We start from the raw sequence: 21,876 nt of genomic DNA, 5'->3' as shown, positions 1-21,876 counted from the left end.
GCATATTTATATAAAAGTTTTTAGAAAATAAGCGGTTCAAGAACTCATATTCACAAAAGGACTGCACTTTTCGTCAGATTCTCAAATAAATATCCATGCTGTAGACTTTATATTATATATACCGTAAATTAAAGTCTATACATCCTGATAACATTATTGTACATTGTTATGGCGTACCCATAAAAGTTTCACAGTGCTTCCATAAACATGTACCTCAGAATGAGAAAGGTCACTCCAAGAATAGTTTTTTAACTACAGTATGTAGCTTTTATCTTAGCTCTAGTTTCCATGAATAGGTTTAATATATCTTAAAGAACAATTTCACTATGGACTAATCAAACAGAAAAGACAGTCATTTGGTTAAAGACACACTCTTTAGAAGCATTAATGTGTCTCTGTGTTTTCCCCAAAAGGTTAATGTAATTATTTCCTCAGGATTTAAAAATAAGTGTTTCATGAATTAACTCATTCCAGATGGATGCTGGGAATTCTTTAACAAAATAATGAAGTTTGCATGTTTGATTCTAATTGTCAGGAGAAAATACATGTTCAACATTCTCCAGACAGCTGTTTATTGTGGGGTTGCCATATCAAACCCTGCTGCACAAGCCATATTAATGGTTGAAAATCAGATCATTATTGGGAAGAATTTAAGTATTTTCCTTTCTGCTTTTTGTCTCTTGCTTAAAAACAGTATGCTGTATATAACATCTCAACATTATTCAATATCATATTGAAATACTCCTTTATAAACTTTATTGAAGTTTGTCAGAGAATGATGAGTTCAAGACTTCAAAGCAAATACGTAGTTCTTGCTATTTCAAATGCACACTTATACTCAGGGCTTTTTTTGTCATAGAACGCCCAGAACAGAGTTCTGGCACCTTTTTTGGATGGAACCTTGTAGGGTAGGCAAGGCGGGTTGTATAATGTGTGTGAATTCCAGCACCTTTTTTTTTTTTTTTACAAAAAAAGCACTGCTTACACTAAAATCATTCCAAAATGATTAGAAAAGAGCATGTGAGATTTATATTCAAACCAAATCACTTCTAGATGCATTTTACAAAACTGGGGATTTGGTTTTCTTTTGCATACAGAGAAAGTCTTACAGCACCTTAAAATTTTTTGTGGCCTATATTTATCCAAGGGAATTCACTTTCAGGAACAAGTTTATTATTTTAAATGCTTTGGGTACTTCAAAATTCTCTGATGATTTTACTGAACAAAGAAATACGGTACTATTACAATTCCTGGAGATAAGTAATTTTTAAAAATACTAAAGTTTCTATTGTTTTGGATAGCAGAAAAGTATGTTTCTTTTTCTTTCTCATTGAATAAACTTATATTAACTTATGGAAAGAAGATAGTATAAACAAAAAACACAAATTTCAAATTTATCTTTCAATGTTGATATGAAAAACATCACATGGATATATAAACATATCATATATAAAACTTATCTTAATAAAAAGAAACAAAATCAAAAAGCATGGCTTAGACATTTGTAGCATGGCTACAAGAAGTAAAAAATTGAACAGATTGCACCCCCAAAAAAGAAGGAATTAATACAAATGTTGGCTATAGAAAATAGCAATAATCCAGTGCTGCAAATCATATTGATCAGATGTAGATTTATCCTTCTGATGTTATTCAATAATTTTATTGGAATGATTAAAAAAATAACTCTTTTTTCATCTCGAAAGGTTTCAGTCAAAATCAAAATATTCCCATTGTTAACTGTTGAACAGGCTTAGTTCTAACTGATCAGTATGAAAATGTAGGCTGGGCTTCCCAACTCACAAAAAAGAGCAGCAAATATCACTTATATGTTGCCCACATGTGCTATTAAAGGTTGCTATGAATATTCACACAGTACAACATAATGTCCACAAAGTATTTTTCCTTGCAACCAAATGAAAGTGCTATCCACCAGCTCCTCAGCCAACAGAAAAGTATGTCAGCGTCAGCATCATCCAATTGGCAAGTTTGCTGGTTCTGTTGCTGACCTCTGTTCTGCCACACCAAATACAGCAAATTATCCCATCTTTAATGATTAATTAAGTTAAGGATAGGGATTGGAGGATTCTCCAACTCTGTTTTCCCTCTCATCAAGCACCTCCTGCTGGGGGAGGAGAAAATCACCAATCACTCCTTTAAATTTAGGATAGTGAAGCGTGCTACAGGTTTAGATACTTGTATACTTAGAATGGATACTTAGAATGGTAGACTTATATCTACTGTCAACCTGCCCAACAAACAAGTGGAAGAAAATAAAGGATAATAATAATATACTGCTTTTCTGAGAGTCTTATAATAAAAATAATAAAGATAATGAAACACCATGGCCACACTTTGGTAGAAGCAGTTGAAAAATGTAGATGTGCCCAAATGCAGAACAGACATAGTGGACAGACAGGATTCTTTCAAAAGAGTGATAGTGTTTTAAAACAGATCTAGAACACATGCCTCTGCTGAAGCCCTATATCTGGTTTCTTCTTCATATTGATGCAAAACAGCCTTGAATGGCAGTGCCCAATAATCAGCATAAAAAGAATGGGCTGCAGGAACCTAAAGGGGCAAGGCTGTGTTGGTGGATCCATGGCAAAAATTACATTGGAGAATGAAAACTACATGAAAACTGGATCAGCTGAGAACAACTTTAAACCATTTCAGATTTGGAGTGGGAATAAGAGAAAAGCAATGTCATGAGAACCTAACCAAAAAAAAAAAAAAAAACAGAAGAAGTATCCAAAGGTAAGTTTCTGATACCTTACTGCTAATCATTGCTGGTACAGACATGTCAAGCTCTGGGTAATGGAAAACAAGATTCTCAAAAAGATGTTTATAATCAGATTCACTGAAAGAGAAAAAAAGATTAGATTACAGAAATCTCAGTTGCAGCATATGTTCAATTTTTGAACCCAATTTATTTGTGAGTTGATGGGGATGACCTTTCTTAACCACCCCTAGAAGGGTAGGAAAGTTAGTTCTCTGTTTCTCTGAAAAAGAAGGAATAAGCAGATCTTCAAAATATGGTTTGTTTTCCAACTACCTATCAGCCCTATAAAATACAATAGACTAAGAAACAGACACTATATAGACCTACAGCTACTTTTATTACAACCAATATAATAGAATCTTGCAAGTATGAATGTGCTTCATTCCTCTGTCTTTTATCTTCATGTAACGTGTGGGCGCAGGATCCTGAGGCATTTCCATAAACTTTCTTGGTCTGGGCTCAAGCAAGTTTATCTGCCTGTTGCCTTGATAACACAGCTTCCCTCTGCCCTCTAAGACCCTTCTCTATAGCCCTTACACCACCTTTTCATTTCTCAGTTTCTGAGAATGTGATAACAGGATATTTATTTAGATGTGATGTAGAGTATGAAGAGAATTGTACTGTATTTGTAAATCCTTAGTTACTAGATTGTACAACAAGTAGTTGTCTACAGTCATTTACTCTAAGCAAAATTGTCTTTCACAGAGATTAGTGAAAGCCAATGAAAGTATATATAATTAATCTGAAGTGAACACAAGAGCAATTCATTTTTCATCTCTGATTCTCTAATGAAAATGTTATTCTAATCCCTACAAACCAACATTGTTTACTTGAGAGACTGCTACACCTGAGATTCACAACCTTAGGGGAATCACAGTACAAGTGCTAGAGTTTTCTACTCCCCAATGTGTGCATTTTCTTCAGGGAGAGATTAACTTTTGCTTGTCCCTTTTGCATTTCAAATGAAAACAACATGCAGTACCTTTTCGAACTTCAAGCAAATAACTTGATCAAGAAAAAAAAATAAGGCCATAAAGAAAGAGATAAGTCATGCTACTGCTTCAACTTATCCTTAGAAAGACATAAGAACCAAAGCACAATTGTATGGGATGGGGATATTATACACACTTACACGTTCCCTGTACCACTACTTAGACAAAGTTAAGATTCTCTGAAAGAGCAATTTTCATTGCAAAATTGCAAATCATAACTGTTTTCCCAAACTAATAGTCTTCATAAACTGTGGAGCCCAGCATAAAACGCTTAGCAAGACATTCTTAATAGCAAAATCAGTAATGCCAAACAAACTTTCCTGAAAGACCACATTATAGCATTAATTTTCCTCCCAAATATATAACTCTAGAAGAACACTGAAGTGTTTTAATGCAAATTGCAACAACTGTTTATCAATTGCTGTCTTTCTCTTGGATACTTTTCAAAAACTTCAAAGCAACTGCAGATACATATTGGCTCTAAACTGTTTTGTAAGACAGTATTAACATTTGTCAAATAATTTGTTATTTTTTATCTTGCCTTTTCTTCAAGATCAAGATAGGGTTCATATTTTCATATTCTATTGTATATTTGTAAATATACTGAAAACTGCTATGCAATTGACTAATCCAGGAATGGGCAATTGGCCCAAGACTGTCTCATGAAAGAGTAAGGATTTGGATCTCCAACCATTAGTTATAATTCAGTATTCTACCCACTAGACAAGGGTTTTTTACACTTCCTTTTCAATATGCCTTCAATTATAGTTAGCAAATGGGTTCAAAGCATTGCCTCTAAGAGGCTATATCCTGGATGTCAGCTCTTTCACAACCAAGTAAACTATGGTACATTGGTTTTCAACATACAGTGTAGTTTATTAGGTATAGTTTTAAAACATTGACAGTCAAATAAAAGGAGTATGGTGACCGATCAATTGATATACTTGAAGAGTTCACTGATTAACATATTTATCCTGCACTAGATTGCTAAGAGTCTAAAAACTGAAAAAAGATTGTCCCTTTTGTTGTGCATCTACCCTGCCAGTAAAACATTAATGAACTGCAGGAAAATTTAAATGGCCCAATTATAAGAATGTACATTGTAATACTGGGAAACGTTTATTATACCTAGAGCCCAAATATGACCAAAAAGGTAAAAAAAAGGCATGATTATAAAATGAAGAAAAATCAGCATGAGCAAAATTCTTGGAGAATTCATGAAAAATCTTTACCCAGACCTGGAAAAGTAAACAGGAAAGACAGTTTTGAGGAGGGAGAAGGAATCTTTGTAATATTATAATACTGACTACACACTAAGAAACTATTTGTATTTAATATTGTGCTATTCTGTTACTATCCACCTCTATCTATCTCAGGGGTAGGCAACCTTGGCTCTTTTATGACTCGGGGACTTCAACTCCCAGAATTCCTGAGCCAGCATGGCTGTGGAATTCTGGGAGTTGAAGTCCACATGTCTTAAAATTGTCAAGGTTGAGAAACACTGCTCTATACAATATGTATTTATCTATTTATGTATGTATGTATGTATGTATATATGTATAACATGGATCAATAGCTGTCCCCTTTTAAGCTTACTTACATTATTAGTTGATTTATGGCTGTTCCAATCATGACACCCTGCATAGGCTTCACCACATCTGACCTCAGATACAGAATACTTAAGGAAATAGCATATCAAGGAAGGGGTTTTCCGGGATCATCATGCTATATCATCTTCTGTCAAATGTTGATAGTTTTAAAGCTCCCTTCAGTAGTTATTACTGGCTGAGCTGAATGCAGCAAGCTGGAGTAGAAATTTCAATTTTATTTATTAAACCTGCTTACCAACCAATTGCCAGAGATTCTGGGCAGTTAACTGGAAGATGTCCAGTTGGGGAAATTTTTTCTAACTTCAAACTATATTAAGTAGGGAATTCCTTTCAGCTGCAGACCTCTAGAAAGAAAAAAACCCATCAACCTTATTCTTATGACATAAGACTAAGGACTATGGGCTTGCAGGATAAGTAACAGCTGTTCTGTTTTTTTCAATCTCTAGGCTAGAAACAGAAATAGATGGCCCACCATCTGCTTTTATGACAAGATATTGCATGAATGATGGACTATATTCAGCTACAAGGGTCACAAGTTATAAAGGGCTACACTAAAGTAATGGGCTGATGAAATGATTTGATATAATCTCACAAACATGACATCAGCAAATATCCCAATGAAATCTTTATTGTTTGCAGAGAGGACTATCATGTTATGACAATGTCATCCTCAACTGAGAAAATTAAAGATAAGGAATTCCAACACCACAAATGTCTAAATGCAATCTGAAGATAGATTTGAGAATTTTTCAAAATGACCTTGCGGTAAACTGTTGGTAGGATTTAAATGGATTTTTAGTTCTGTGGAAAACTGCCTGCAAAAAAATAAAGCAGGACAGTGCTCATCCAGCTGTGAAACATAGCAATCCTATTGATACCCGTTATTCTAGGCCACCAATTCCACACTGTGGCAGAGAACATGATCTATCTACAGTTTATATGGCTACATAATTTTGGGAATAAAAATCAATCTGATATATAAGATGCGTCCAAGAAAGAAGTTAGAGAGACAATTTACTGACAATGGCAGAAATAGAACAAAGGTTGGGCAACCTAAAGAAGAAATAATTGGGAATGAGATAGAGAGATTTCCTACCTTTTTGGACATATAAAAGGACTGCAGTTACACAGGACAAAATAAAGGACCTGCATTTTGCCTTCTGGTTTTCTTGGCTTTTTTATATTGCAATGCAGTTTACAGGATCGTATCAAGCTACAATTGGCATTTCATTCTCATAACTCACATAAACGAAGTTATAAATCAGCTACATAATTTGTGTTACTGTCTTCTGGCATCTTAACCTCAGGGTTTTGCATAAACAAGTTAACTTGGACTCAGAGTTGGCAGCCTTGTAAAATCCTTAGCAAAATAATAAGATAGCCCATGTTGACTTCCAAACAGCAGAGTTGCTATGCCAACAGCAGCATGCCTTGCTTATATGTAGGTACTGCAGAGGCCTTTCCAAGGTTACCTTGGTCACACAAGTCCACTTTTTAAAAAGTGGTTTGAATGGGATACCATTTAAATGGCCCAGGCATATAGGTCATGATCACAGAATTGTCATTCTCCAGGAGGGAGGGATTCTCCATTACAGCAGTCATGCCCTTATATGGCTGGCCCTTTCGAAGCTTATCCTACAACATGAATGGACAACCTGTTGGAGACCGAGGGCCGCACTTGCTGAGGGACACAGTGAGCAAAGCAACAATATATAGTAGACAGGGATGTAGAACAAGGAAGAATGTCTGCTTGTAAAAAGGGCTGGTAATTTTCTTTGTATTTTATCAACCTACACAGAATTTTTCATAGGATTCTTACCTTAAAATGTCATAAAACCATTCTGTATTTTGTCAACTGTTAACACTAAATATTTTGCGTTAATTGGAGTAAACTCTGGGGGCAATAAAAATTTGGGATCCAGGTTTTCTGCACTTGGACTTGCATAGATAAGGCAAAATATCAGAGTATGCAACTAAATACGTTGCTTCATGCTATCGATTTCAGGAGGAAGATCTGGAACATGAACGACAAGCATTTTGAAAAGCATTTATTTTTTGCTCCTGTGTACAGAGCTAATTTTTGTCATCTGGATGATTCATGGAACCCCCAGGGTTTCTCAAGAACATAAAAGGGATCTGTGAAAGATTATTTTCTATCTAGACTATTTTCTATCTCTGAGGTTTCATCTCTTTATAAGAAACCTGGGATTCTTTTTAATGAATTATGTGGCCTGAAAATTTTTGAAAACCAATTACAGACCACAAATAGTGTTTTGTGTGAATGGAAGATGTTTTTAGCACATGAACTCAATGTATTCTGATCATTGTTTGCCATCTAATTCATGCTACACCAATGGTGCTTGAAAATAAAGAAACAAAGTTATAGCAAACTGACTGTCCTGATGTTCTGCCATTAATATATCCCAGTAGTTCTCAATCTTTTTAATGCCGCAACCCCCAACCGGTTGTAAGTCGAGGACTACTCAACCGGTGCAGCACCGTTTGCAGAATAGGACTTTTGGCGGGCTCAGCAGGGCAGAGACAGCCTGGACAATTCCTATTGGCTTTTGAAAGCCAATAGAATTAGACTCTATTCAAGAGAGTCTATTCTATTGGCTTTCAAAAGCCAATAGAATAAAAGGGAGTAGCACAGCTAAGGAAAAGGGGAAAAAATGGCGGACTGCGTTGTTTGGCGACCCCCGTGAAATGGTCGTTCGACCCCAAATGGGGTTCCGAACCACAGGTTGAGAACCACTGATATATCCAAAGAAAGACGTTTTTTTAAACATGTTTCAAATTTTATGTAATATATTGCCAACTGACAAATATTAGATCTCATCTTGGGGGGGGGGTTGTGTATGTGTGTGTGTGTTTTAAGAAATAGATTTTATGGGGCTGATTACTTTTGGGAGAGACTATGATTATTTAATAAAGTTAATGTGGGAAATGTTATTTCAGTGTATTTATGAATAATATATCTATGTCATATCTTGTGCCATACCCACATACACACAAATTAAAATGCCTAAAACATATATGAATAATCTGGATAATATAGACATGGTAAACGCTTGGGCATTTCCCCTATGCTGCATTCATGTGTGTGAGAGGGATGAGAGGGGAGGAAGGAGTAGGGAGGAAGTAGGATGGTTAGAGGAGAAGGGGAGGGGAAGAGAGTAGGAGGGGAGGAGAGAAAGAGGAGGAAAGTGGGGAAGGATTAGAGAGGGTGGACGCAGCCTGGGGGGAATGGGCAGGCGTACCAATGGTTAGGAATTTAATTGTATTTTGTATCAATAAATGGAAAATAAAAACCTTTAAAAAAAATAATAATAATCTGGAGTACTATCATGAAATGCCAAAGAAAACAAAAATGTTTTCGAACATTAATCTAAATTGAAATAAGGTCGTTAGTTTTAAGAGAGCTGATTGACAGTTCTTTTGTTTGAAGTTCTGTTGTTATTTGCAGTTTCTGTTCATTGTTAGAAGCAATCTTGAAAAATTTATTTAAAGAAAAACATAAAACTAACTTACATATTAGAAATGAAGCAAAAACAATATTGACATTAAAATAAAAATATATGACAGGTGGGAGGTAAATTATAACAAATCATTTCTGAAAAGTAACTGAAGTTATTAGACAAAATGTAAACATATGTAAACAAAGACAGTATAATGTTGAAGTGTGCCATCTTCACCCAGAAATATATTAAAAAACACATGTTAATTAAGGATATCAGATTAAACCAAAAGACAGTTGCATGCAAGGTATTTACAGCTTCAGCTCAAGTACCCACTATGTGGACGCCCAATAATGGAGGACAACCACTCAATGTTTCCCAAGAAATATTTTTTATTTATTTGCATCCTGCCTTTTTATTTTTACAAATAACTTAAGGCAGAGAATATATCCAACACATCTTCCTCCTTCTATTTTTTCCATGACAACAACCCTGTGAGCTAAGTAGGACTGAAAGAGAGTGACGGACCCAAAGTCATGCTATTTCTTCCAGTGGACCTGAATGACCAAACATTCTGCATGGAGATGTAAAAAGTATTAATCTATAGCAGCGCTTTTATTCTATTACTACTATTTCTTCATTTTTACTTCCTCTTTTACAACTTTAGGTGTGGAGGGAGATTTATTGTACTACGCTTGGGAAAAAGTAGGACAGAATGTACCAGCTAGTCCAATGCTTCAACACGATGAATAACTTGTTTCTTACATATAATGGTTTAGATCCCAGCCACTACTAATAAAACATAAGATAAAGGAATACGAATATAATACATTATGTCCAATGATAACTTAGCCTTAATTAAATATTTTGTTTGTGAAAGCTAGAGCATATGGTTTTCATTCTTCCCTCTTAGACACTTATCCGATCTTAAACACTTATCTGATCCACTTTAGATTTCTGCATCAGGCCTTCTGTTTTCCAGCAAATTTTTCTCTTCTTCAAATCTGACAGCAATGACTTAGAATCACAGAATAACAGAGTTGGAAGGGACCATGGATGTCTTCTAGTCCAACCCCCTGCTCAGGCAGGGAACTCTATACCATTTCAGACAAATGGTTGTCCAATCTGTTCTTTAAAATGTCCAGTCTTGGAGCACCCACAACTTCTGGAGGCAAATTGTTCCACTGATTAATTGTTCTAACTGTCAGGAATGTTCTCCTTAGGTTGCTTCTCTGCTTCATTAGTTTCCACCCATTACTTCTTGTTCTGTCTTCACGTGCTTTGAAGACTAGGTTGACCCCCTCTTCTTTGTAGCAATCCCTTAGATATTGAAGCACTGCTATCATGTCAACCCTAGTCTCTGTTTTCATTAAACTCAACATACATGCTCCTTTTGATGGCCAAACTCATGCCCTATCAAATAGCACTCAACGTGGAACACAAGTTATAAGCAGACGAACGAATGAAAGTCAGCAAAGATTATGCAAATATGCTAATGCAAAGTAGCTACCAGAATCCCATGGATATAGACCAGCAGCAACAGCATAGTAGAGTTAAGGAGATATTATTTTTTTAAAAAAAATCATTAAAATAAAACATCATTTTAAAAACTATTTACAAGCAAGGAATCCTTTGTTTTATAATTAAATAATTTAAAAATTGCTATAGCAATAGCACAAAAATTAAGTATCTAGTTAGGCTGCATAATTAAACAAAAATTATACAGTAATTCAGCAATATGTAAGATCCTTTCATTTATTATTCATCCGAATCAGGAAAACACTCTGTGAGGGAGATGGGTGGTTCTTAAATATGGTAGGTAGGTAGGTAGGTAGGTAGGTAGGTAGGTATGAGATTTTATCAGTACACTGATGATACCCCAATTATATCTCTCCATCCCTGGGGAATTAAGTAATGCTGTGGAAGTCATAGTCCATTGTTAAAAACTAAACTCTGACTAAACAGCTTTGGGTTTTGGGGACTGCCAGTTTCAGGCCTACGCTTATTTTTCAGAAATCCCTTAACACCTGGCTATGGCATCAGGCCTGGGGCCCTGAGGGATCTGGTGAGATCCTGAAGTGGCTCCCTTGTTGATCTAATTTCTTGCGTGAGTGTGGATGGGTGGGTGGCTGTGTGTGTGTGTACTTCTTTATCATTTTATATTTTTGGGCTATGTACCAGGCTCACTGCTTGTGAGATGAGTAGCCATATAAATTAGTAATACATGAAACAATTGCATCAGCAAGCTCTAACATTAGGACTTCAGTTGAAAGAAAACTCTATAGATGCTAATGATTTAAAAATTACTTTTTCATGGAAAAGAAGCCTCTTCCTTTTTGAAGGATAGGCCAAATACAAGTTTTGTTTAGCTGCGGCATTAAATGATCATATTTTCATTACAGAAAAGCAGATGCAAAAGGCATTCCCACTGCTGAAAATTCTGAGAGTTGAAATCCCTGAGCTAGTGAAGGCTCATCCTTGCAGACATGACCTCATTAAATGTTTATACAGATATTATAAACTCCGAAATGAATATCTTGTGTTTTAGGTTTAATTAAAGATCCCTGGCCTGAATAAAGCAACTTTTCAAGCTGCAGCCCTCTGAATATTCTACACTATAAATCTCAGTACCCACAGCCACAAGAAAAAATCTCACCTATCTAGAGAAATCTGGATTAATATCCATTATCAAACCAGGAAAACAAGTCACCAAGCCAGTAATTTCCATCCCTTTCAGATGTCAATAACTAAAAAACCATAATGTACACAGAGTTTTTACATTGTTATTCTTTACAATAGTCTCAGATACTATCCATCAAAAAAATTAAGTAACATTGGATCCTTTTCACTTTCAAAGACAAAGAAATGCGGAAGACAAGATAGTTAAAATCCATACTTAAAACTATATCTTGTTCAAAGATTTAAGAAAACATGAAAGTTAGATTGACAGTATTGGTAAAAAGAACAGAAACCTTGAGAGTGGCTTACATAAGACAGATATAACAACTGTATCCTCAAACTGCTATTCAGATAGCGCCTTGCTCAGGACAAAGTGCAAAACAAAACACAATGATGACAACTTATTCTATCCTCTGGATCCAAGTTATGTTATGTAAGTATGTCTCTTTCATGTGGTTTAGCAATAGCACTCACACAGACTACAGATGCATATTTATTGCTAAATACTAAGCCTGCTCAGCTTCTAGCTACTTGTAATTCTAGGCTCAGGAAGGACAGAAAAATGTCTTCTTTGGCTGATTTTTAAGACTGGGTTGGAAATTCTACAGATGAAAACAATGGCAAATTCATGGTACTAGTATACTCAAAATGATATAGTATAGTACACCTTGGCGTTTACCTCAAGTTGTCTTTTATCCTGTTTGTGGAAGTGTTTAGATGGCACTCACATTCAATTCCTACTCATAGTTACAGCCTCGATATCAAGTTGAAGCATTTTGTGAAATGAAGCTCAATTTAATGGAAATCCTTTTAAAAAATGGAAGTCTCAGAAGTCTCCGATATAGCAAAAACCAAAGACACGTCTTCAAATCATAGCTCATTTAACCACATAAAATACTGTGCCTTCTAAAGTCTGCCTTGAAGTGGCATCCACTTTTTTCAGCTGTGGCTTCCTCCATTTGTCTTTATGAGGCTTCTCAAAGGATGCAAAAGAATAAATATAGGTAGTCCTTGACTTAAGACTACAACTGAGCCCAGAATGTTTTTGGCTAAGGAACACAGTTGCTAAATGATTTTTGCCCCATTTTACAACTTTCTTGCCATAGTTGTTAAGTGAATCACTGCATTTGTTAAGTTAGTAATGTGGTTGTTAAGTGAATTTGGCTTTCCCATTGAGTTTCCTTGTCAGAAGGTCACAAAATATGATCACATCACCCCAGGACACTATAACCATCATAATATGAACCAGTTGCCAAGTATCCAAACTGTGATGTGACCATGGGGATGCTACAACAGTTGTAAATGTGAAAAATGATCATAAGTCATTTTTTTCAATGCAGTTGTAACTTCAGTCACTAAATGAACTATTGTAAATCAAAAGTTACCATTCAACATGATTTATAAGAAATATCAACCTCAGCTTTAAAGTTTATTTTCACATATTTGAACAATTCAGGCTAAAATAAAGATAAAACTACTATTAAAAGTTAAAAGTGCATTCCCAATCTAACACTTAACTTTTTGTGAGTGATCAAAATACTTCTGAGTCAGGAACCTACAATTCTCATTATTTTTCATTAACTCTGCTAAAGGATACTTTGACAATAAATACATTTAGCCAAAGGTACATTTTGCTCACAATATAAGAACAACTTAAACAAAATAGAAATGGAAAGAGCTCAGAAGACTGGCCAAAAGCTGCCCAAAAAGTCCTTAAGTGGGAATTATTTATAGGTTTGCCTCCCAGTCCCTCATGAACCTAAGGTCCTTATAAAGAAACAGAGAATGTCTTTACATGTGATAACATTTTGCACACGTCATGCAATAAAGGAAGTGGGCAAAGCTACATGTATGATGTTGGTATCTAGAAATACTTCTTCTAACAGCAAAAAAGAGAAATCAAAAACCAATGATTTTCTGCAAAACATTGCCACTATGAACAGGTCAGCTGTTGTTATAACCTCACCAAAGAGTTATGGCCTTTCCTACAATCCTAGTACCGAATGATTCTGTACTAATCAGAAGCATAAAAAATAGAGAACAGGGCAGAACAAAGTGAACTATGTGAAAAGGCCTGCACAGAGGTATCTGCAAGGTTTTCCCCCCAAATACTTTAAAAAACTTTCTTACACAGAAAATAGCAGTACTTGGGAGTGGGGGTCATGGTTCATCAGGGAACCAACGGCAAAGAAGCAGGAGGTGAGAGATCAGGAAAACAGCCAAATACTAATGTGGGATATTTGTTGAAGAGGTTATGTTCCAGCCATAGTTATGAAATAGTTTGTCCCATCTTGAAGCAATCACCCCTAAATTATGGAAATTGATCTGCAAAAAATCATGTAATTATCTCACTTCCATTATCTTGTGAAATCCAGAGACTTTCCAAGATTATCCAATAATCCTTTAAGAATTATAGTATTTATTTAGGCAATATAATCTTTTGATTCTTGGTAAGAGAAGATCATCCAATAGTAAAAGAGTAAGTATGCAGCTTCTGTATTGCTCCTGTTGCTGTTTTGACAGGTCCATGTCAGTCTTCTCAAAATCAGTATATTTATCTCCATCTTTAGTTCAATACAATCCCCCCTTATTCATGAGTTGGTGTAGTCCAGATTTAAGACTATTCTGCTGATGATTAGAACTCTTCCCATTTAATGCAATACAGCAGGATTTCAATGTTTAATTTGGCTCAGTTACACTATTAATTAAGCTCTCTCTTCCTCTAACCAGGATTCTGTCTTCTTGCCCAATCAAGAACACAATGGTTGTGGTCACACACTATGCTAAAGCAAAAGCTATCATGCACTACATATCCTACTCCATCATTTGCAGCTGTTTTAACTGAAGTTTTAGAATTACTATCTATATGCTACTAAAACTCTCATGTCTGTAACTGTTTACTGGGTGAAACAGTGCATCAGAGAGCAATAACTTTTCAATCAACACGTCTCAAATGGGCTAACTTACAGAATGCATCCAAAATCTGGGACCCTTGACTCCCATGGGATTGAAATTTGGCAAATGCATGGTTGCTTCAGTGTTGCGGCATTACCGCCTGATGGATCAGTAGACTGGTCCCACTATAGCCCTCTGGAGGCCAGGCAGATTAGCCCACCATCATCTGCCAGAAGGTAGCAAAGTCAAGCCAGCCGGAATTCCTTCTACTCTCTCTGTTTTTCTGCCCTTTCTGTTTCTGTTTTAGGTAAGAAAATATCTCTGAAACAATGACGCAACAGCCACGGGCAGTCTAGTGTGAACCTATTTGGGCAGCTGCTATTTGGATTCTACAGAAATTGCCAGTTATAATCAAATATAATCCTACAATTCCAGCTTTAGTTCTGTAAAGCTGAAATGGGGTTTACTTTGAATTTAAGTAATACAATAAGCTTAAGATTTCATTCAAGAATCAGACATGTAAAAAGTAAGATAAGAGTCCATACTAATTAAACAACTTTTTGATTTAGCTTCATCAAAAAAATCATCAGGTATTTCACAAAAAAATACATGATAAATTGCTATCTGTTGTTATCTGAAACAACAGTGTTATTTCTCTGCAACTATAAAATGGTTTGGAGTCCTATTTCAGAACCTAAATGGTAAATGAAAAAACTTTGAGACAAGTGGGACTGCCGTACTTTCTGTAGCACTTACACATTACAGTACTACATAGTACACATTACAGTACTACATAGTAGAGTACAGAAGGAGCTTAACATTTTCAGATCTAAAAATTCATTCAAAATGACAACTACTTAAAAGATAGCATTACTGTAGAAAGCTTGGCAATTTGAACCAAACATTTAACCACTATATTACTTTGTATCCTTATTGTGATACAAAATGTCTTCAACCAAAGTTTCTAGATCAAAGCTAGCAAAAAATCCTCTTAGCCATCCATATCCCAGATTAAATATTGCAATGAGCCATGGTATGTTTAAACATAGTTTGCAGAATAAACTACAGCTGGGTGCATTCACACAATGCTCATAGCTATAAACTATGTTGAACAACCTGCATTGGTTCGATTCACTGTACATGCTAAACCCAAATATAGATTAGCATAATAGAGACAGCTAATCAAAGATTAAGGTCCCACTTCTAACATACTTCACAAGGAAATTTCTCTCTCTACATAAAGGATGTATGCATCTACTCAGAAGGTTTATAAAGATCAATAAGCTGGTAACAAACTTTAATATATAATAAACTGATTATGTGCTAGAATAAAGTGGTATGAAGTGAAGATTTTTTTTCTCTCCCATCAAGCCAGGTAGATGGACCACATATTCCAGAACAATACTGCAAGTTAAATTATAGTGCTAAATAAAAGTTCTTTTCCTCCTCCTCTTCCTCGTATCCTTCTTTAATAAAGGGGAAACTTTGCTTTTATCCTCATTATTCTGAAAGTACTTTTTGTAATTATCCAGCTTTATAGGAAAAACACAGCATGCCACTTTGACAACCATGACCACAGGCAAATTACATTTCTTTTACTCCTGGGGAAAACAACAGAGGCTTTTTTTATTAGCATGCAAAAGCTTATATTAAACATAACCAACATGTCATCTTTCTTCCTGTAGGATCCTAATATTTTGCACCATGCACGAAATTTCTTGATTCGGTCTGATTATTTCGTAGAGATTTGGTTTCAGCTAGTTAAGTCATAAAGATATCTCTTATTTGGACAACTTTGGTCCAGATATCCCATATCTGAAATTAAAACAAATGCAACATTTATCTTGTACTTAGATATGCATAGATAGGTATTAATATTTGACTGGAAAAAACAATTCCCAAAGAATTGGATCTTTTCATCTATTTTGTATCCCATAGCATTTTGCCATAGCTAAAATTGGAGAACAAAAGCAGAGTGTCATTTGCTGCACTACCTCAATCTTATTGTGGCAGACAGTACAGGAGTTAATTTGAAGAAGATAAAGACAGAAAAGTATTATCAATATTTATATTTTTTTTAAAAAAATGTATATTAACAAGAGTTATTTAGCAGACACTTGACAAATTATGGACTCATTGTATATGCAACAGAAAAAAATGTTTACAAAATCTAAGTTCCTGTTAACGTTGGATGAATAAACAGTAGTTACCTTTTAAATAGGCTTTATAAACTGAGAAACTATATATCAAAATAACCTTTTAAATGACAAGTTCATTTGGTCTAAATGAGAAAAAAAGCATGAAGATTCCAGCAAGTTAATTATCTGACTTTGAATGCAATCTAATCCTACAATGTTTACTAAGGATGCCTTACTGAATTAATAGTTTTGCCCCCAGATAGGTGCATATTAGAATTTCTCCTTAGTATTTCAGTGTTGCTGCTTTAATGAACAGAAAGTGATGTTCCACAAACACAGCACATTTAAGCATAACTAATCAATGCAATTAAAAAAAAAATCTGACAGGGAATGCCTATAGAATTGCCTCCTAAAACTGCAGGGAATCTTCCCCAACGCTTAAGATAGCTCTCTTTCCATTTTCAAACCCAGGGCTTTTAGATTTTGATAAGATGAAAAGATGTAACATTCATACAATGCTCTATTCAGACCTTTGAAAATATAAGAGTTAGTTGATATTAAAGATCAGAAAGCTCAATGGGTTTGCTCAGTTTAAATACAGGTTCTGATACTATCTCATGAATGTTTATTCAGGCCACTCCAGTGAGCTTAAGGGAGCTTGGTTTCCCCTAAATAAACAGGCTTTGATTAAAAAAAAAACAAAAACTACCAGTAGAACTTTAAAGGACAAATTCGTTTTCTTTGGAATGCTGGCATAATCATATTAGGATTAAGAGGCCAGAGAATCAATATTCACACCACCTCAGCTAGATGCCTTCTAATTGGTCATTATTATTCTTGAGGTTTGCAAATTTCATTGAATTCAACCTCCACTGAGGAAAATGGGAGCAAATACATTCTAAAAGAATATCAATGGTTGCACATCAAGCCACAGCATGCTTAACTCATCACAACAATGGGTTTGCCTAACATTACATTACAAACCAGGATTTACAAGATAGGGTAGGTGAATTAATTCAAGAAACTTTCTTCTTTGCCTTGCTCACCATTCAGATGTTAAAACTTTTCTCAGTCATGCTGTTGAAGAATGCTGACCTAGAGGTCATATCTGGAAGATGTTCAGATAGGGGACTTATACTAAACAATACAAGTCACATTTTGTTTAAATGAGGTTTGTGAACCCAGCTAGCATAATCCAGTTATATGCATATTCCTTGGAAATGTTTAATTGTTTTCACCACACAAGTATATTCCCTACCTGACCAAAAGCAACAAGAAATGTTGGTATTTGTTTCATTGGGAAATGTACAATCCCCTTGCTACAATTCCTAAGTTCTCACTTGGAAAAAAAAAAGTAAATTTAAAATCCAGATAACAAGACTAGAATCCTAGGTATACTGAAGATAAAATGTCCCTTGAGTCAAGTTAAACTCCTGGTGATTGCATGGACACATCCATTTAGATTTTCTGACATGGATATAGTTTACCATTTCCTGCTTCTGGTGTTTATTTTTTCCTTTATTTCTTCTGTTTTGATTTAAAAGTGTAACAAACTAGATTACTGCCACAGAATCTTCTGGTAGTCTTCCATCAGACCCTACTGAAATAAACTAAAGTTGAGGAGATGCCTTAGAGAATTTAAAAGTCCACCCAATCAGTTTGGTGAACTATATGTATTTAGGGCACGGGGAAAGAAGAATGCAAAATAAAAAATTATGCAGGAAGCAGTGTATCACTTTCTATTCTGTTTCCTTTGCTGGAGGACCAGTACATTTCCATTTATCTCTTGAACTGCAGCAGTTGGAAATTCATATCACTAGCTAGATCCATCCTGTTCTGGATGAAAAATCTGCTATTTTCATCCAGAACAGGGTGGATCTAGCTAGTGATAAGATGGTACCACTGTAGGATTTCTTCTGTTGCTACTGCAACATAAGCTTGCCTGTTACCATATCAGCATTTCCTAGTGGGGGTGGGGGAGAAGCTAAAAAAGGAAGGAAGGAAGGAAGGAAGGGAAAGGAAAGGAGTTGTATTTGCACAGATGAATTCTTGCCCCTATGCAAATCATACAATGGGCCAAAAAAGGGCAGGCTACAGAGAGGAACCAGCCCCCTCTCCCATGTTCCCTTCTTTCTCCCACTCCAGGCACCTTCGCTCCATGACTTTTCAGTCACTACCTCCAGCTTGTCATATATATCAAGCAACACTTTAATGGTAGGGAAGTGGTGGTTGGGGGGGGGGGAGTAGAGAAGAGATCCGGCTGTCAAATCCTAGCTGCATAAACATGCACACACCACACACACACACACACACACACACAGGCCTATTTGTACAGGCAGCGAACCCAAATAGACTTCTAGAAGTGCTCTGCGTTCAAGACAGCGACCCACCCCAAAAGTGGGCGGGGAGAAGATGGAAATGCCCCGAGGAACTGGGAGGGGGCGGCGAGGGAAGGAGGGAGTTTTGGTGCGAATTCCCTCCTCCTCCTCCGGATCTTCCAGGCGCAAAGAAAGCAACGGAGGGTTTTCCTCCCCCCCCCCTGCCCGCCCCATCCCGCGGAACCATACTGAGGATGGGAAATTGCAGCAACGCCAGAAAAGCAAGTGTGTGTGTGTGTGTGTGTGTGTGTGTGTGTGTGTGTGTGTGTGTGTGTGTGTGTGTGTGTGTGAGAGAGAGAGAGAGAGAGAGAGAGAGAGAGAGAGAGAGAGAGAGAGAGAGAGAGAATGCGAACGTGTGTTTTACGCCGTAGGCAGACCACAACCTCAGAAAGAAGGCCGTTTTAGAAGCTGCAGCCCCCGCGAGCCCTGCCGATCGAGCCCCAGCAACGTTCCTTAGGTGTTCCCTCTGCACCTAAAGTCGTTCTCCGCCTACGCTGGTAGTGCAGCGCGCCCCATCTATTGGTCATTCCCCCCCTTCTTCCTCCCCCCCGACAGACTCCCAACCAGTCACCCACTTCCTATTTCAAACAGACCTCCTCCTTCTTCTTTTCTCCCTCGCTCTTCCCCCCCCCGCCTCCATACGCCTTACTCATTTTGCAACCGCAGCCTCAGTAAATAAACACACCGCCCGGGCTATGCCAGCCTTTTACACACACAAACACACACACACTTCCTCCCCCGCCGCCTCCCTCCGGTTATAGCGCAAAGGAGGAAAGGGGGATCGGGAACAAGTCTGCAGTCTAGCAGGCGACCGAAGACGGATCTGGCCCTCCCCCACCCCGGCTCCTTTCCGAGGCCGGCTTGGCGTCCGCGGGCGCCGAGCTCACCTCTTACCTTTCACCACCCGCTCCGTCGTGGATAACTTCGGATCTAGCGCCTTGTGTTCAGACATTTCCAGCAACCTGAGAGAGGAGAAGAGAAAGGTGGCGGAGGCTCGCTCGCTTCTCCCTCACCAGACACAAAGCTTGAAGGCGGCGGCGGCTGCAGCGGCAAAAACGGCCAAGCGATCGGCGTCTCGCCCTGACTTCAGGACCGGTTTAACTTCACGCCTTGCCGCCGCTGCTCTACCGCGTCCAATCTTGCCTTCTTCCTTGGCTTGGCTTTCCTGCTTTTGCTGCTGCTGCTGCTGCCGCCGCCGCTCCTCCTCCGGATTTTTTTTCCCCCTTGCCCCCTCGATGTGTCAATCACGCCTCTTTCTCTCTCTCTCTCTCTCTCTCTCTTATTAGAAATGTGGGCCGGTGAGAGTTAATTGCAATCAAGGAAAGGCGAGAGCTGGCAGAGCGAAGATCGGAAGGTTAAGCAGGCTGCAAGAACGGGGGGGAAAAAAACGCATCAGTCCACAACAGCATAGGAGACGAGCTGCCGCTGCCGCCACTGTACAAGCTTCGGGCTGCGCCCTGCCCTCCTCTGCCGCCGCCGCCTCCTCCTCCTCCTCTTCGGCGTCGTCTCCCTCTTTCGCTGCCGCCACCCCTTTCGCAGGGTCTCTCCTTTCACTCACGCAACCCCAGCCACTAGAGCGCCGCTCAGTCCAAGGCGCACCCTATCCTCGCCTGCCTAAGCTTTCCTCTCGCGCCGCCCGCCTGCCTTGCCAAAAGCGCTAGCTCCGCAACGATTGGCGGGAGCTCGGATGCCAATCACTGTCAAAATAGCCCGCCCCTTCAAGCGCCTCTGCCCTTCTTCCCAGGTGTTCGCCGCCGCCGCCAGGCATAGCAGTGCGCCCGTCCACCTTTTGGAACGGGCGGGCGCGACGCGAAGGGGAGGGCTCCTATCGGCGGGAGAAGAGAGACCCAACCCGCCCCACCAATGGCAAAAGAAGAGGGAAGGTGGCTGGTACCAGCGGGAGGCGGGGAGGCATCCTCCATGGAGGGTTTGGTTGAGCAGCAGCCGAGAGAGTGAGGCGCCCTTTTGCGCTACGCCTCCGGCGAAGTGGGGGGGGGGGACAAACAAGGAGGCTCGCTGCAGGCGGCAGCTCGCAGTTGTTGCGGCTCCCGAGAGAGGCGCCTCTCTGCGGAAGCGAGAGGTGGCCGGTTCTTTGCCGAGAACATCCCTTGGCGCCTCCGTTTTCCCTCGGCTAGCTCCAAGGCCGCTGCAGTCGCCAAGAGAAAGCTGCACAGTACTGTATATAGAATGTGCGTATCATTAGCGAGGGGGGCGGTCTCAAGTCACCTGTCAGTCACTGCTCACCGCTTTGCTTGAGAAAGATTGAGGGGGGAGGGGGAGAGGAAGCACCGGGGTGAGAATCGCGCCTGCGTGTCCTTTGTAGCAGTTCCAGACACGTCTCTCCACGCGGTGTTGCGGCCAACCTGAGCGAAAGAAAAGGGGCTGGAGGGCAGCGTTGGCAGGCTTCCCCCGGGCCCGGAGGACTTCCTGCATCTCGCGCTCGGCCGCCTCTGCCTTGATCTCGCTCACCGCCACCCTTGCTTGGCTCTTCTGGAAAAGGCGGGCAGAAGCCGCTTAGCTGGAGGGTGAAAAAGCGGGCTGTTTCTTCCTTCTCTTTTCCTCCTCCCTCGGCGCTTTGTAATAATAATTGCCAAGCTTGATCGATGGGTGTTCTGTCAGGAGAGCTCCCCTTCGGCAAGCGTCAAGCACCACGTGCTCGCAGTGACGCCAACAATGTCTTTTAATCTGGAATTTTAGACTCGGTGCACACGCACGGCTGTGTGAATTGGAGGAGGCTCTTTTAGAACCGCGCTTTGGGGAAAGCGCAAAGTTATCACACGCGAAGCACATACTGAACGTGGTCCTCATCCCCGAAGCAGCTTTCATTTCCCCCACTGCTGAATTGGGGGGTGCATTTCCCGTTTCCTGACTCAGCAGAAAGCTAGTCAAACAACGTGAAATTTTGTTTTCCCCACTGTGGTTCCTATTCTGCCTCTATTTCCCCTGT

General features: G+C 38.8%; 1 protein-coding gene across 1 annotated transcript in view; it reads right to left on the bottom strand.

The window, feature by feature from the left end:
- LOC120311341 (serine/threonine-protein phosphatase 2B catalytic subunit alpha isoform-like) overlaps window positions 1-20,841 on the bottom strand; it is a 91,824-nt gene extending 70,983 nt beyond the window's left edge. Inside the window, exon 1 of the mRNA XM_039350715.1 lies at window positions 19,824-20,841. Coding sequence (XP_039206649.1) covers window positions 19,824-19,881 — 58 coding nt within the window. The 5' untranslated portion in view covers window positions 19,882-20,841. The remainder of the gene's footprint in view (window positions 1-19,823) is intronic.
- Between the last annotated feature and the right edge of the window lie 1,035 nt (window positions 20,842-21,876).

This window comes from Crotalus tigris, unplaced genomic scaffold, assembly GCF_016545835.1.
Source record: "Crotalus tigris isolate CLP2741 ecotype Arizona unplaced genomic scaffold, ASM1654583v1 scf7180000018350.1424685, whole genome shotgun sequence".
In the NCBI taxonomy this organism is placed as follows: Eukaryota; Metazoa; Chordata; class Lepidosauria; order Squamata; family Viperidae; genus Crotalus; species Crotalus tigris.
The sequence above is the reverse complement of the archived record's forward strand: the minus strand, read 5'-3'. Positions and strand labels throughout refer to the sequence as shown.